A 14,088-nucleotide genomic window follows, 5' to 3' on the forward strand; every position below is an offset into this window, starting at 1 on the left:
GAGGTATTAGTATTATTTTTATAAATCATTGGAGGTTTTTGTAGGGATTTAGCAAAGGGGTTTCACTCCTCCACATGCCAGCCACACTGTCAGCGTAGTTGAGCCACCCCACACCCCAAGCTTGTCCCACTACCTCTTTCTTTGGACCTCTAATACTCCAGTGTTAGAAAAAAAGAAGGAAGAGATAAAATTGAGTGCTAGAGAGAAAATGGAGCATGAAGTTAACCCTAAACATGCTAGTGCTTGACACTATATTGCCAAAGCCAGGACCACACACAATTACAATGCATTACCATGGGGATCTGGGTTACTCTTACACATGCTCAGTGGATTTTGGAACAGACATCTTGTTTTTAAGAAATATTTAAAAAGCAAAGATCTAATTACGCAGGTGTCTTCGTTCCCATATTGTTCAGGAATTTTCCAAAGGATTTTGTTTTAAACTACAGACTCACACCCAAGCTATCCATCATCTTCTGGTCTGTCAGTAAATATCAAACCATCTATTGCGCCTAATGTTCTGTCCACTGCAGGGATATTTTTAAAAAGGAAGTTATCTTAATTTAGTTAGCCATTCAGATATATCTAGCCAGTTTTGACTGAAAAGGTGAACTCAATGGGAAGTTTGGTAGGGGGGCTGGGGGGTAGGTGTGTGAAACATTGGTTCCAGTCTTACTAACATCTTCTTACATTTTCCTCTTTGTGATACCAAGAGATTCAGCAGATCAAAAATCACAATGAGCATCTCAACTTTACCATCTCTTTCAATGCCATGGAAATGAGATCAAGTTGACAGCAAGAACAATTCTTCCAGACTTAGAACTCATGCAAAATACTAAACACTCCATATGTATGTGTGTGTATGTGCCTGTGTGTGAGCAGAATCATCAACCTCAACACCAAAGGCCATAAGAAGGGGAAGCTGAGAGATAAAAAATGGATGAATCTCATTCTCCCACTTAAGAGTCCTGGCAATTCCGTGCTGGTTCAGCAACACCCACCTCGCTCCGAGTCCGAGTGATCCGAGGAAATGGTAGATCCAATGCTGTCCATTCGTATTCGCTCTATCTCCTGAGGACCCTGTAGTTGTTCCAGTCTTCTCTTTAGGAATCTTTGTTCTCGTTCCAGGTTCTCAAGCTGGTGTTGGCTTCTCCTTTCAGCCTCTTCAAGTTTCTGACATGACCAAATATAATTCAGTAATTGCTTTTATCCTTTTTTCCTTCCCTCCCACCTCCACTGCCCTGTCACCTGCCTTGCTTAGACCTTCCTTGAAATCCTCGAAAGGATTCAAGCTGTAAGTGCCCTGAACCAAGCTGCCTCACAGTCTCCAAGCACAATGCCTTCTCCCCACATCTTTCCACCTCTCAGGTCCTGATAAATCATACCCATTAGTACAAAGAGTATCTGAGGACTGAGCCTCTCCAGGGGACACGCTGTGCACTGCAGCAGTCTGTGGGTCATTCCACCCGGGATCGGACACCTGCATTACCGCCTCTGCCCACGGCGGGGCCTCGCACCCCCAAACCGATCCACTCCAGGGTTTGTCACCAGCTGCTCCAACATAAAAACGTGGCCAGGGAGTTCTGTGTTCCTTACTGCATGGTTTAGAAGGATTTCTCAGAAACAGTTTTCTATTCAGTGAGTGATTTACATAACCTACTACAGATTTCTTTGATCACAGCTGGGAAATCTACCAGGGTACTGTTCTTTGTTTCCTACGACAAGCACATTGCATAAGGAGGAGTCATTTCAGGCTAACTGTCCCTTTGGCAGCACTTTTCCTCCTTCATCACCCATCTTCCCTCTCTATATCCTGACCTGCAACAAAGTATTTCAGCCTCTCCCAGATACTGACAATGCTACCTTTTCTTTTCACATCTCACTTTGCCAAAAGTGGAGCTGGAAGAGCTAGGCTAGCTGGAAGGTTCACACATGGAACTCCAGCAAACCAAACCTGTCTCACACTCTTGTGGTTTGTGCTAATGCTTTGGCAGTGGAAATTCAGTAGCACACCAGAAAAAAAAAGCTGCATTTCCCATCAAAATGCAGTCACTCAGCACTAGGTATGTTTTTCTTTAAAGAGATACAGCTGTCAACAAACGATCACAATACAGAACAAGATCCTTGCTCTTCAAATCCACCATTTTTGTAGTTAAGGAGTTCATTATGGACTCTTCCAACAATGTGGCTTGTGGCAATGATAAATGGCTAACCAAGGGGGCAAGGCTTGCTTGCTCTTTTTATTTATTTGTTTATTTTTTAATAGTGTCACGTTTCCTTCAACGGAGTTAGCTCTAGGCAGAGAGCCCACACTGAAAGCAGCAGGGAAAGGCAGCTCTTACCTTGATATGTGCTTTGGCTTTGTTGAGCAGCCCAAGCGTGGTGTGCCGGGTGCAGTCTGGTCCGAGCGGTATCAGAACTTTTAAGCGTTCTAGACACAGGCGGAGGTGAGCTCGGCTGCAAGGGGAGAACAGGACAATCAGAGCCACGCTTTCTGCAAGGGAATGTAATTTCTTTCTCTTCTGCCCCTCTATGAGGCAGTTTTCAGGCTACCCAGTTTCCACGCATCACAAGATTCCCCTCAGGTACCAGCACAGACTGCTGCTGAACTATTTACGCCTCAAACATCAGCTGCTCACCAATACTTTCATTATTGCTAACCTCTGACAGACACTGTTTATTTTCTTGCTGTCTGAAAAGATAATCTGACCCATCTGGATGAACTTTGTGGAGGGGCAAAAGCACATAGGAAAATGGTACAAGTACTTTATAGATTTCCACTCTCTCTGAGCCATTTGCTGTCTGATTTGCTGAGAACTTTTGTGAAAGCAGTTTTGAATGACTGCTACCCCCTGCATGCTTTGTTCATTGCTACCTCATAGACATTTGCTATGAACTGACCTGAATACCTTCTTTTTGCATGAAATTAAGATCATCAATGAAAAAATGGTCAATTCCAAACAGTGAAACAATCCCTGGTGGCAATTCAAGGAGCGAGAGGCATAGTAGTTCCCAAGAACCGCACTCTTACTCCTTCCAGGGCCCAGGTCTGAAATGCTGCTAGGGGTGCAAGGTCTGTGGGAATGAGAGAACCCAAGACCTTCCCCTGGGCAGACTTCTGACCTTGGCTCACATCTACAAAGACAGGCTCCAGCACAACAGCACTGCTGGTGATATGATCCATTTTCTGCAGAATATGGCAACATGTTCTGGGGTAAATGGTTCAGGCAGCAGTGACAACACACATCGTCCTCAGGCTGCAGAGGAAAACTGTTCCCACTGTCTCCTCCTCTAGTTCACATATGCAGGGATGAACAGCAGATTTATGGAAAACTATCGAGTGTGGGTTGCCTTTTTCCCCTCCCTCTCTCTTTCCCAGACATTAATGATTTATGTCCAAAGTTGTCATCCCAATCAATAACACAATGACATCAGCTTTACCATTCACATGCAAGAAACACCAGTGCAAAAGACTCTTGAAAGCCTATCCCAGCCCCTGCTCAGGCACAAAGAAACTGAACCTTAGCCTGATCCATCTCAATGCAGGGGAAGGAAAAAAAAAAAAGGAAAGAAGAAAAGAGCATGGACAGTTCATTTCCATTTGTTTTTCAAATGCACTATTGCACCCAGTTTGAAAGGGGTGGGGGAGAGGAGTCTGTAATCAGGCAATTATGTCAGTGACAAGCAAGGATGATTAAGGGTGGAAGGGTCAGGGGTTTTGCTGATGAACTGTCAGCACAGGGGAGTGTTCACTGGCCGTGCTTTAGATGTGAGCTCCTCACAGTTTCTACCATAAATCTCTTTACGAAGGGTTCATCATTCTGTTTCAATAACAGTCACAGGGCTGCATATTACCAGCAAGAGCCCTGAAGAAAGCATGTTTTCCATTAAACATTAACAAATACAGGGGTGGGGAAAGGGAAATCATAATCCAAAAATCAAACTGAAAGAACAGTAATCACATCAATCTAATCTCTTACTTCTCAAGTTGTTCTAGGGCAAACCCCACTGTCATTAAACCGATATGGTTGACATGGAGGGATTTTTTTCTACCTGGAAGCCAGTATTCAACACAGAGCTTGGTCAGAAGTGTGCACCCACTACACGTGTTTGCCCAGTGTCCCATGATGACCAAAAGGGTAAGCAATGAAAAAGTGTTGCTGGTTCACACTGGCACTACAGTTTGTGTCATCCCTTGGGAGACTGGATGCTGACTTCTTGTGCAGAAATGAAGAGGAGCAGGATCTTGTGGTCAAAGACATTCTGGGGTTTGAAACCAATTTTTGGATATGGCACAGACTTCCTGAATGGCCACACAGGCAAGTCACTGAGTCAGAGCTGTCAGAGCACAGGCATCAAGCTACAGCATGTGTCTCCTCATAGCACAAGTAGGAGCTCCAGCCACACACTTCACCTACAGATCAGCCCAAGTTAAAAACACAGATCGAGCAGAGCTCAGATCTGGGGGCTCCACCTAACAGCAGACTGCTACACAGCATCTGCTACACGCAGGTACCACAGACCTGGAGGCAGCTCCCAGCCCATGGTGAAAATCAAATTATTTGTGCAACAGGAAAAAAAAGTTTGGGGAATCAACATCCAATCAGTGACAAAGACAACATAGTCTACTCTTGAATGCAGAGAGAAATGGACAACACATGTACAACCGGAGCTTTGGGCTGATTCTCAGCACTTTGTTTTACCAGGAACTGGGAAGGTGCTGCACCAGGAACTGCAATTCCTGGAACCAGTGATCAGCTTCAGACAGAAGCAAGCACTGGCTGGATTGCTGAGACAGCGATCAAAAGGGTGGCACTGATCTGTCACGTCAAAAGCTGGGTTATATGCAGACTGAACAAGATCAACCCTGTTAAGCACCTGAAAGCTACAGGCAAAGGTCCAGCCATGTAATAAAACCTCAGACACTTGAAAATCTTTCCATTGTGCCCCAGGACCAAGGTGGAGTGAAGAAGGTTACTGCTTGTCCCAGGCTCATGCAGACCATTTTCAGAGAAGCCACTCCTGCACCTGGCTCTGCTGGCTGCTGGCCAAAGGCTGTGGCTTGCAGCAGGGGTGATGGCCTGTGCCAGCGCACCAGGCATCAGGAGGGGCCACCTGCCTGGGACACGAGTGTGGTATGAGCTGATAAGCTCACAACGGCTCGGGCTGGAAGCACACTGCAGGGGCAGGTGGTGCTGGCGGAGCTAAGACAGGTCTCAAAGAAGTCTGACCAAAGGCGTTACTTCTGTGCTGCCGCTGAATTTTCCCCCTATTTTGCACTCCAAGTTGAGCCACACTGGGATGGGAAGGAGCAGCCAAGCCTGTAAATTGTCCTGGTATGTGAGCACATTGCTTTCCTTCAGAGAAGGAAACTGAACAACTTCCCCAGCTGTTACCCCTCTGCAGCATTCAATACCTTCCTTACTTTTTTATTTTTAAAATCTAACCCAATCACAGTCCCTGACCTCTCTTAACTTCCAACAGCCCCAGTGGACTATGATGGGTTCTTAAACCACAGAGCACACACTGCAGGTCTGACAGACTGGTGGGTGCATCAGAAATAAAACTCCAGAGCCCGGGGAGCAGATGGAGTCACTGCTCACCGAACTAGATGTTGCACAGAGGGCTATGGTCTAGCTGACAAGATGGTGAGCGGTCAAAGGTTGAACTCGATGGTCTTGAAAGTCTTTTCCAACTAAAATGACTTTGTGATTCTTTGAAAACCATCACAGAAGACTTAGCTAAAAGACCATTTCAGAGAGAAAGCAACTGCAAAGCCATTAATCTTTCTTATCAAGTCCTGCCCCTGAGCAGCTGTAATTCCCCAGGTCAGGCCATGATGTGAGTGTCTTTTCCCCTTGTTTACCTGGATTCTGTTGCAACATGGCTTTGACAATGCTGCAGGCTCTTGTTTTCAATGAAAATACCAGCATTGTGCAGCCTCCAGACAGAGCCAGACGGCTTTCCATGTAAACCACTGGATTATGCCAATATTTGACGCATCTGCCAATATCTAGAAAAACAAGTCTAAAAGCCCATATTGTTATATAACAGAGAAACAAGGCAGGCTTGGTGCAAAGGGCTGCTGCCTCTCGCTCTCTTGATCCTGAGGAAGACAGAGGATGACAGAAGGAGAATTCCAGTTTCAGCAGAGGCTGAAGCTTTTGCATGCTAGCTGCAGGGGAGATGGGAAAAGCTGCAGCCCTTCCTCCTGCCAAAGTGGGAAAAAATCAGGCTCTCGCAGCAGCATACTGAGCACATTGTAGATGCTTGATGTGTTGAAAGAGAAATCTGTGAAAGATTTGAAAGAAAGGGGCTCTCCACTTTCCCAAGAGATGAGCCTGGTCCTCTCTTCCTGCTCAGCTTGATGAGAGGGAAAACTCCTGTTTGAGATTCCCATGCTGGGGGGCATCAGGATGGCCAAAAACTGAGTAAAACACCTGAGAGGTTTCAGAAACCCAGAGCCAAACAAGCCCTGTCCCAAAGAGCTGAGGATCACCCTTTATCTTGTTTCACCTGGCCACTCTGGCTAGGACAGAGCCCCTCTGTTGCTTGTGCTTCCTCCCCTCTGTGCGGCCAGGAAGGGACTAGAAGGAAGTTCCTCTGGGGCGTGGAGGGCAAGCAGGGCAAGGATGCCCTCTCTTCTCTGCCAGGAGCTGCAATGGGCCAGGAGACTGAAGCAGAAGAAGGATGACAAAGCCCAGCAGCCCCACAGCTCTTCCAGCAGATCCATAAGCTGTAGACAGCTGCATGTGGAGGAAGGGAGCGCTGGCCCTTGAAATGGCAGCCCCAGTGCTGCTCACTAGGCACCTGCTGTTCTCCCTGCTTTCCCTTTGTGCCTGTGCAAGAGCTTCTGACTGTATCTGGATTATCTGACTGTATCAGGATTATCTACTTCTACCCCCAGCTCCCCTCCAAGGTCCTCTGTCCTGAGCATGTATCAGGGGAGCCTGGCTCTTGCTCTGTGCAGCCCCCCCTTGCACTTGGCTCTGTCTGGCTGCAGAGGGCTGTAATTTCACAGCCTGCTCTCCTCTCCAGCTCCCAATGACATCACCCACTCTGATTATATAAAGCACAGGGAGGAAGCCTTTATTTATGCGTGCTTTTTGCTCACAGCTTCAGCTGTCTCAGTGTACAACACACATGCAAATCCCTCTGCAGGAACTGGGCTCTCTTTAGCCTGAATCAAAACTGCACTGCAGAAAAAGGTGTGGGTGCAAAAAAAAAAAAGGTCTCTGTTTCCTTCCCCCCCACCACTGAATACATTTTTGAGGAGTTTGGTTAGGAACCAACCTAGCACAACACTCTGCACCACAGCAAGCTGGGCACAAAGCCACCAGCTTCCTCCCTGCTGGGAAGTCCCCAGAGAGCTGAGGGACCTGTGCTGGCAGCTCCAAGCCCTGTGTCTGCTGGTCACAAAGTGGCTACACAGGGGCTGGAAACCTAACCCCCTCACAATGCCCAGCAGGGTCCCTGCAAGGGCCAGCCCAGGGCTGTAAGGCCACTGGCAGTTTCCCTTCCTGGGCCCTGGTGGGCTCAGCCAAGCCCCTGGGCAGCCCCTGACAAGGGGTGCCCCCCACCGCCTGCTCCATCCTCCTCTGGTCAATGCTGCAGAAACGCTGCAGACACGAGCCGTCCCTGAATGTTAACACTGCCAGAGAGACAGCAGCTTCTTTGCCAGAAGTGGTTTGGGATTTGTGCAGGGTCCTTGCCAACTTCCACTACGAGCAGAAGCGATGGAAACTGAGAAAAGAAACTTTCTCTGCTGAGGAGTCAGGCAAACGTGCACACACCCAGCTCTGGAGCAGCAGGTTTACCAGACTCAGCACTATCAACCCCGTCAGACACTGCTGAGAGACTTTGCTGAATCAAGGCCTGAACATCTGCAAAACACACACAAACACACAGACACACACACAAACTCTTCCCATCTTTAAAAGATCAAGCCTCCCTCTCAGCAGGAAATGACCAACTCGCCTCCAGCAGCAGTTCAAAATGCTGAATTCTTAATTTTGTATGTTGAAAGAGGGGAGCATCTGAGGGAAAAGAGAAGCATTTCCCAGATATTTTTGTACTAATGCCTCCAGGTCTATAGGGCTTGAATTCAACAGTGGATTTAAGCATGTGCTCAACATTAGGAATATGCTCAAGTTCCACTGAGGCTAAATCAGACACTGGATCTTTGTGAGATGTTAAAAAAATAGAACCAAACCAAAAGAACCAGAAGAAGGAGGATCCTAACATGGAGAAGGACATTATCATATGTCACCTCTTGCCTCAAAGCCTTTTCAAAGTCGAATCTAATTTAACCCTGAAATTAGAAACCACCAACTTTGTTTGGATTTCAGAGCCTAACAGATTGTCTAAAAAATTCAGGAGGGATCACTGGTTAAAGAAAGCAATTCCTGGAGAAACACATGTGACCCCACATCAATAATTCAATGTACGGGAATGATTTTGAGATAAAAGTAATGAGAAACACATGCAAAAACCACAGGGCAGGGAAAACACGCTTTCCTTCTAAAAGCAATTCACAGGTCAGAGGCTGATTATCTCCAACAGCCATCGCACTTGATGTTTTTTCCTTACTCTTGTCCCTGACCCCCAGCCCAGCCCTCTCAGCGAGGTATCCGCTCCCTGCTTTACCGAGCACCTGTCTCCAGCGAGCCAAGGGGTTTTTCCAGGCGCCTGGCTGCGGGCTGGAGGAGGCAGGAGCGGGCTGACCCCGCCGCCGGTGCTGCAGCGCCTTATGCAGGGCTGCGAGCCCTCCGGCCGCGCCCGGCCCGCCTGCAGCGAGCGCAGCGAGCCCCGCTCGCCCTGGCTGCGCAGGGCACCACGGACACATGGCTCAGAAGGAAATCTGACTCACAGCTAGAAGTTAATATTCTCTACCCGAGCTGCGAAATCGCCCGCAACAAGCCTTGCTTTTGGATTTTAAATCGGGTCTCTCCTCGCGATTCTTTTCGTGTGTTTGCTCCCAGCTGGAAGGGGATACTTGCTCATCTGACCCTGTTTCCAGTCAGTTTCTACCGATGGCTCCCTGGCATGTATTAGTATTCCAAATTATTTGTATTCCAAATTGTAATAAAATCTGTCATGAAAATTAATTGAAAAAAAATCCTTCATATTTTAAAATTTTTAGATGTAAAGATCTACCATTTAAAATAAACAAAGAAATTAAAATTTAGGACCGACAATAAAAAGACTTGACAACATACTATAAATAGGAATTTAAAGGAACAAAAAAGTTCTACAAGCAACATTTCCAACTTTATCTTAACCATGTCAGGTCTGTCTACAAAAGTTAGAGATGAACATGCGCCCAACTGTATTCTCAAATCAAAGGCAAAGGAAAAACAAACTGCAAATTATGAGATCTATGATCCAACAATGGTAAAACAATAATAGAAATAATAAAAAAAAAAACCAAAACCCCAAGGCAATGCAGTTTTTCAAAGTCACGCAAATCAATGTACCTCTGCCTGGTCACAAGCCATGCACCAGGCAGATAAGGGGTGGCACAGGGCATAAGAAAGCAGAGTTGTGATTCAAGGCCGTAAGTGGAAGCAAAATACAAACAGCAACATAGTGATGTACTCCAAAACTGCAGCGTTTTGTCCAAAGGCCACCTCAGAGACAAAACCAAAACCTGGAAAAAACCAAACTCAGGGAAAGGGAGCATCTTTGCCAAGCAACTGAAATACTCAGGAAAAAAATGGTCGATTTTGGGGTTCTCCCCATCTGCAACAGAAGCTGCAAGCCTTAAGCATAAAGCAAGGGTTTTACCCAAACATGCACTGCCCACACTCTCCACTGCACACTTTGACAGTGTCCATGCTACAAACCCTGGCTGTCCCTGAGCCCTGTGTGGCCTTGCACTGCAGTGTGAGTGTATGGCCAAGCACACCTTACACAGAAATTACTTCTATCTTCAACTCTTCTAGATGGGAACACTCATTACTGATGTCAACTTTGGAAGAGTTTCAGGTTCTTGGCAAACAGAAGCTGCAAGACCAACAAACCTTGTGCCAAGTGATGTCTTGCCACCACTGGTCCACTCCAATGGGGATCTTTCTAGCCTACTACTGCAGTCTGGAGAAAGACATGCTCCTCCACCTCCCTCTGCATCACACAGCTGTCAAAATCTCTGCATTTCCTGGGAACCTTCCGGGCATAAAACTGAATATTGTTGAGAGAGCTCTCTTAATTATGTTATGATTTTGAAAAATCAAATTAATTACTTCATGGTTTTCAAAAGGGATGGAGGGAGGGGAAATCAGGCAGCCTCCAATCCTTTGGTGAAATATGGGGGATCTGGCTGAAAGATTTGGACTTCCTGCAGAACAGATGTCTCCTGGGCTGCAGCATGGAGTGGTAACTGACAGTCCTAGCTGTATCTCCCAGTGGCTGATCAGTCTGTTCACACTGTGCAGATGTTAAGTGCAAATCACATTGTTCAGTGACTGCAGGGGTTGGCCTTCATACACTTTGAGTTACATGGACACGTGAGAGAGCATCCACTTCCAGGATTCAAAGCCACAGCACTGCAGACACAGCTGTGAACAGGACACTTCTGAAAACTTAGGAGTCCCACCCTCATCTCAGAGAGCACTTCAGGGAGCAGGACTGCTCTCATCTCACACTGTCTCTGTTACCTTCCTTTTCACTGCCATCCTTCAGCCTGTCCAGGCCTTGTTTCTGTCCTCTTCTCTGACTGTCTTCTGGATTGGAAACTCTTTGGAACAAGTATACAGTTGTCAAATGCACAGACATTGAAACAGGCTCCTGTGTCTGCACTCAAAATTCCTAAATCAAGCAGATCCCAAATAATTATACTAAAGCAACACTATGATTCTGAATCTGAAGTGATATATCTGGTACTAATTTTATTTACAGCATAACTTCAGGGCCTTTGGGTCCTACTTGTTGCACATATTGAGGTTTCCTGCTTTGAACTATAGAGCTAGAAGACAGAAGCTTCATTTAAATGAATAAAACAATTTCTAAGAAAGAGAGACTACCTGTAATCTCATGACTTCCAAAACTAGAAAAAGCAATGTGAAAAACTTTTGAATGCTTTTGATGCTCACAGTAATAAAAATTATGCCATTTTGGAAGGTTCCTCCTCCAGAATGAACTCACAGTTGCTCGGTAACATAACTGCTCAGCCTTTCACAACCCCTTTGATCTTCAGAGGCACCAATGAGACAGGGCTGCTTCAACTCAGCAGAAAAAGATCAGGTGCAATAACCTGGGCTTCACAATGAGAAGGTGATGAGAGCAGCATAGGTGGCCATCTGCCCAGCAGAGGAATGGAATCAATCAATGCCTGGCATTTTCTCTCACCCCTTCATTTTCATACATATCTAACACTGACCTCAGCGCCCGTCTGCCACTTTCTCTTCCCAGCTCCTCTTTGTCATTCCTTGCAAGAAATTTGAACAGTTATTAAGAGATGTCAAATAGCAACAGATGCTCTGGAGCAGATTTTCCCCTGAATTTATATATTGAGGATCTCCTATTATCGATCTTGGACATTAGTCAGAAAGTATTTTAATGCCTGGTGAATACAATTAAATGTATTTTAGTGTAGCAGAGAAGACAGTGTTACCAGCTAAACCCCTTTTAGGCTGAGCTGTGCTAAACCCAACAGCCACCACAGGCCACAAATGCTCTACATCATGTTCTCCTTCTGACTTGAAAACACAGCCCAGGTGCCACTGGCATGGCCACATGTAGGCAAAGATCATTTGCCACCAGCTTTTCAAGGTGCTGCCAAGCATGCAGGTATTGCAATTTCCTACCCTGGCCATAAGATATGGCTACAATCCTGCATTTGACTATCAGGGAACATGCAAAGAAAGCTGTAAACATCAACATACAACCCAGGCTGGTTAATTATAAAGCCCAGTCTAATAAAAACTCCATCTTTGTTAAAAGGTGATTAAAAATAGACCTGCTCTTTAAATAGCCAGCGGTGTCCTGTGCCCTGGTTCTCACTAATACCATTGTAATTATCCTTCTAGGGATACACAGCATGCTCAAAGCCAAGTCAGTGCAGAGTCCTCCTGCATGTTGCCAACATGCCTGCAAAGCAGCTGTGCCATTCATCAGAAACCTGCCTCCTTGCAGAGGAGGCACTAACCTGCTTTGCTGCAATCTACGGATTTCCAGCTTTATTGCTAGAATTAGGTCACTGGCAAAGATTGCCAAGATTTTCCAAACTCTCCAGCTATTCTTGATTATTCTGTTCAGAGGTTTCCTGGCTAAGCACAATGCATTTGAAATGAAGAGGTATTTTGGACTCCTGCAAGGCTTCTGCAGTCAAACACTGAGAAGCAGAGATGCTCTCACTCCATAATCCTTAATGGCCTCTAAAACTGCCAGGCAATGGGAAAGTTCTCCAGCTCAGATCTACTGCCACCAGATCCTTCCAGCCTCTCCAGAAGAAATCAAAGGTGGTGCCCACCAGAAAACAGATTATTTAGCAAGGATCTTGGAGACCCATGCCTGCACTTGAGCCTGGCAGAACCTGAGGCAGCAGACAGCTCAACCCAGCAGGCAGCTGGAGAGTAGCCAGGGACTGGTCTCCTGCTTACAGCAGAAAAGCTCCCCAGGTCCACAGGGTGTCATGGCAGTAGAAGCACACACAGTACCTCAAAGCCCCTGTTTCTTTGCAATGCTACTGAAAGAGACCTTGGACTTTGATGCCTTCCAAATCCAAGGCAGGTTTCAAACTTGTACTTTCATTAGCCAGATGAAAAAAGCAAGCATTTGCTTCATAAGACAGACATTTGTACATCACTGAAAGAGTAAAGGATGCTATTAACTTGTTATTGGGGAAAACATATTTCCTGTTTTTAAAATAATGAGTGGGAAATTTGTCAATATCAAAAATAAATTCTTATCTGGTACCAGACGTTCTCTTTGTCATTAACATAATTTTTAAAATTACACAGGTAAGTTATAGGCACTAAGAATTTTCCCATCACATGCATCTATTTTCTGAAGCTTACCTCATGGAAGAAAATTCCTAATGAAAGTACATTCTAAGAATGTGACCATTTGACATACTTGTTTACACAAAATCTTTTATGCCAGAAGGAAAGCATGCGCTCTTCATCTAATATCTCTTCACACTGTCAAAAATATTTAAGGAGTCATCAAATATCTACTGTACCTTTCAGGTATAGAGGGCATACATCTGGAACAAGGGAAGCAGTGCATACAATTTCACCTTGTAAAATTATTTTAAATTTAACCTCAGACTTCCCAAGGAAAATGAATTACCAGCCAAGGTCATTCTTTGATGTATGTTTGGAAAAAAAGCATAGGAAGGAGAACTTGAGACATTCTAGCAGTACTTTTCCTACTGGATATAAGGAAATATATATTTTTACACAGAAAATCCAGCAATACTGTATTTCAAGAGGCTAGGAGTTGGCTAACATTAAGTGACAAATGGTTTCAACTCAAGTTACCTATACTTGTTACTTAGGAGGGGAGCAGAACATAGCTCCCAGCACACTGACAGCAGGTGAGCCATGCCCTAAACTCACATAGAGAGGTACCAGGAAAAAGAAGAGTTTTTGAAAGAAGGCAGCAGAGAGTGTGAAAACACACCTTGCCTCTGCTTAGCTGGTGTGATGTGCTAATACAAACTCTTTCTCAATACAGTTCATCCAAAGAGGAGCCAAGTTTATTGCCTAGAAAATTAAAACAATATAAACTTCAAGAGGAAAGAACAATACAAACCCCCTGCCTTGCCCTTTCCCTTGAACTGGGCACTTTCCTCATATTTTCTTTCTCTCCTGTAGGAGTGTGTGAAGGCCAAGAGATGCAAGATGGCTCAAACCTCAAACAAGGAAAAAGCATGGAGCTGGCTGCTTGGAAACAACTTCCCTGGACTGGAAGCAAGAAAAGAAATATACCTCTAAGACATTCAAATTGCTCCATTTGCCTCAGCTCAACTACAAAACTTCCAGTGCTTTCAATAAGGCTCAAAAATCATTATATTAAGCACAGGAAGCTCTACCTAGTGAACTTTGATCATCTGGAGAAGACCATTATGACCCCTGTCTGGGTCTT

At 45.4% G+C, this 14,088-nt stretch overlaps 1 protein-coding gene and 1 long non-coding RNA gene across 3 annotated transcripts in view; one reads left to right on the forward strand and one right to left on the reverse strand.

The window, feature by feature from the left end:
• Positions 1-14,088, reverse strand: part of MXI1 (MAX interactor 1, dimerization protein) — a 55,675-nt gene that overhangs the window by 2,061 nt on the left and 39,526 nt on the right. For both annotated transcript variants that reach the window (XM_041461357.1, XM_041461358.1), the window contains exons 4-5: positions 2,343-2,457; positions 1,002-1,173 (exon numbers count right to left, since the gene is read on the reverse strand). In XM_041461357.1, the coding sequence (XP_041317291.1) occupies positions 1,002-1,173; positions 2,343-2,457 (287 nt within the window). The remainder of the gene's footprint in view (positions 1-1,001; positions 1,174-2,342; positions 2,458-14,088) is intronic.
• Positions 4,607-9,107, forward strand: LOC121350211. The gene is made up of 2 exons (XR_005954638.1): positions 4,607-5,336; positions 5,485-9,107. It is a non-coding gene; the product is annotated as an uncharacterized LOC121350211 (long non-coding RNA).

Source organism: Pyrgilauda ruficollis, unplaced genomic scaffold (genome assembly GCF_017590135.1).
Source record: "Pyrgilauda ruficollis isolate IOZ18807 unplaced genomic scaffold, ASM1759013v1 scaffold15, whole genome shotgun sequence".
Taxonomy (NCBI): Eukaryota; Metazoa; Chordata; class Aves; order Passeriformes; family Passeridae; genus Pyrgilauda; species Pyrgilauda ruficollis.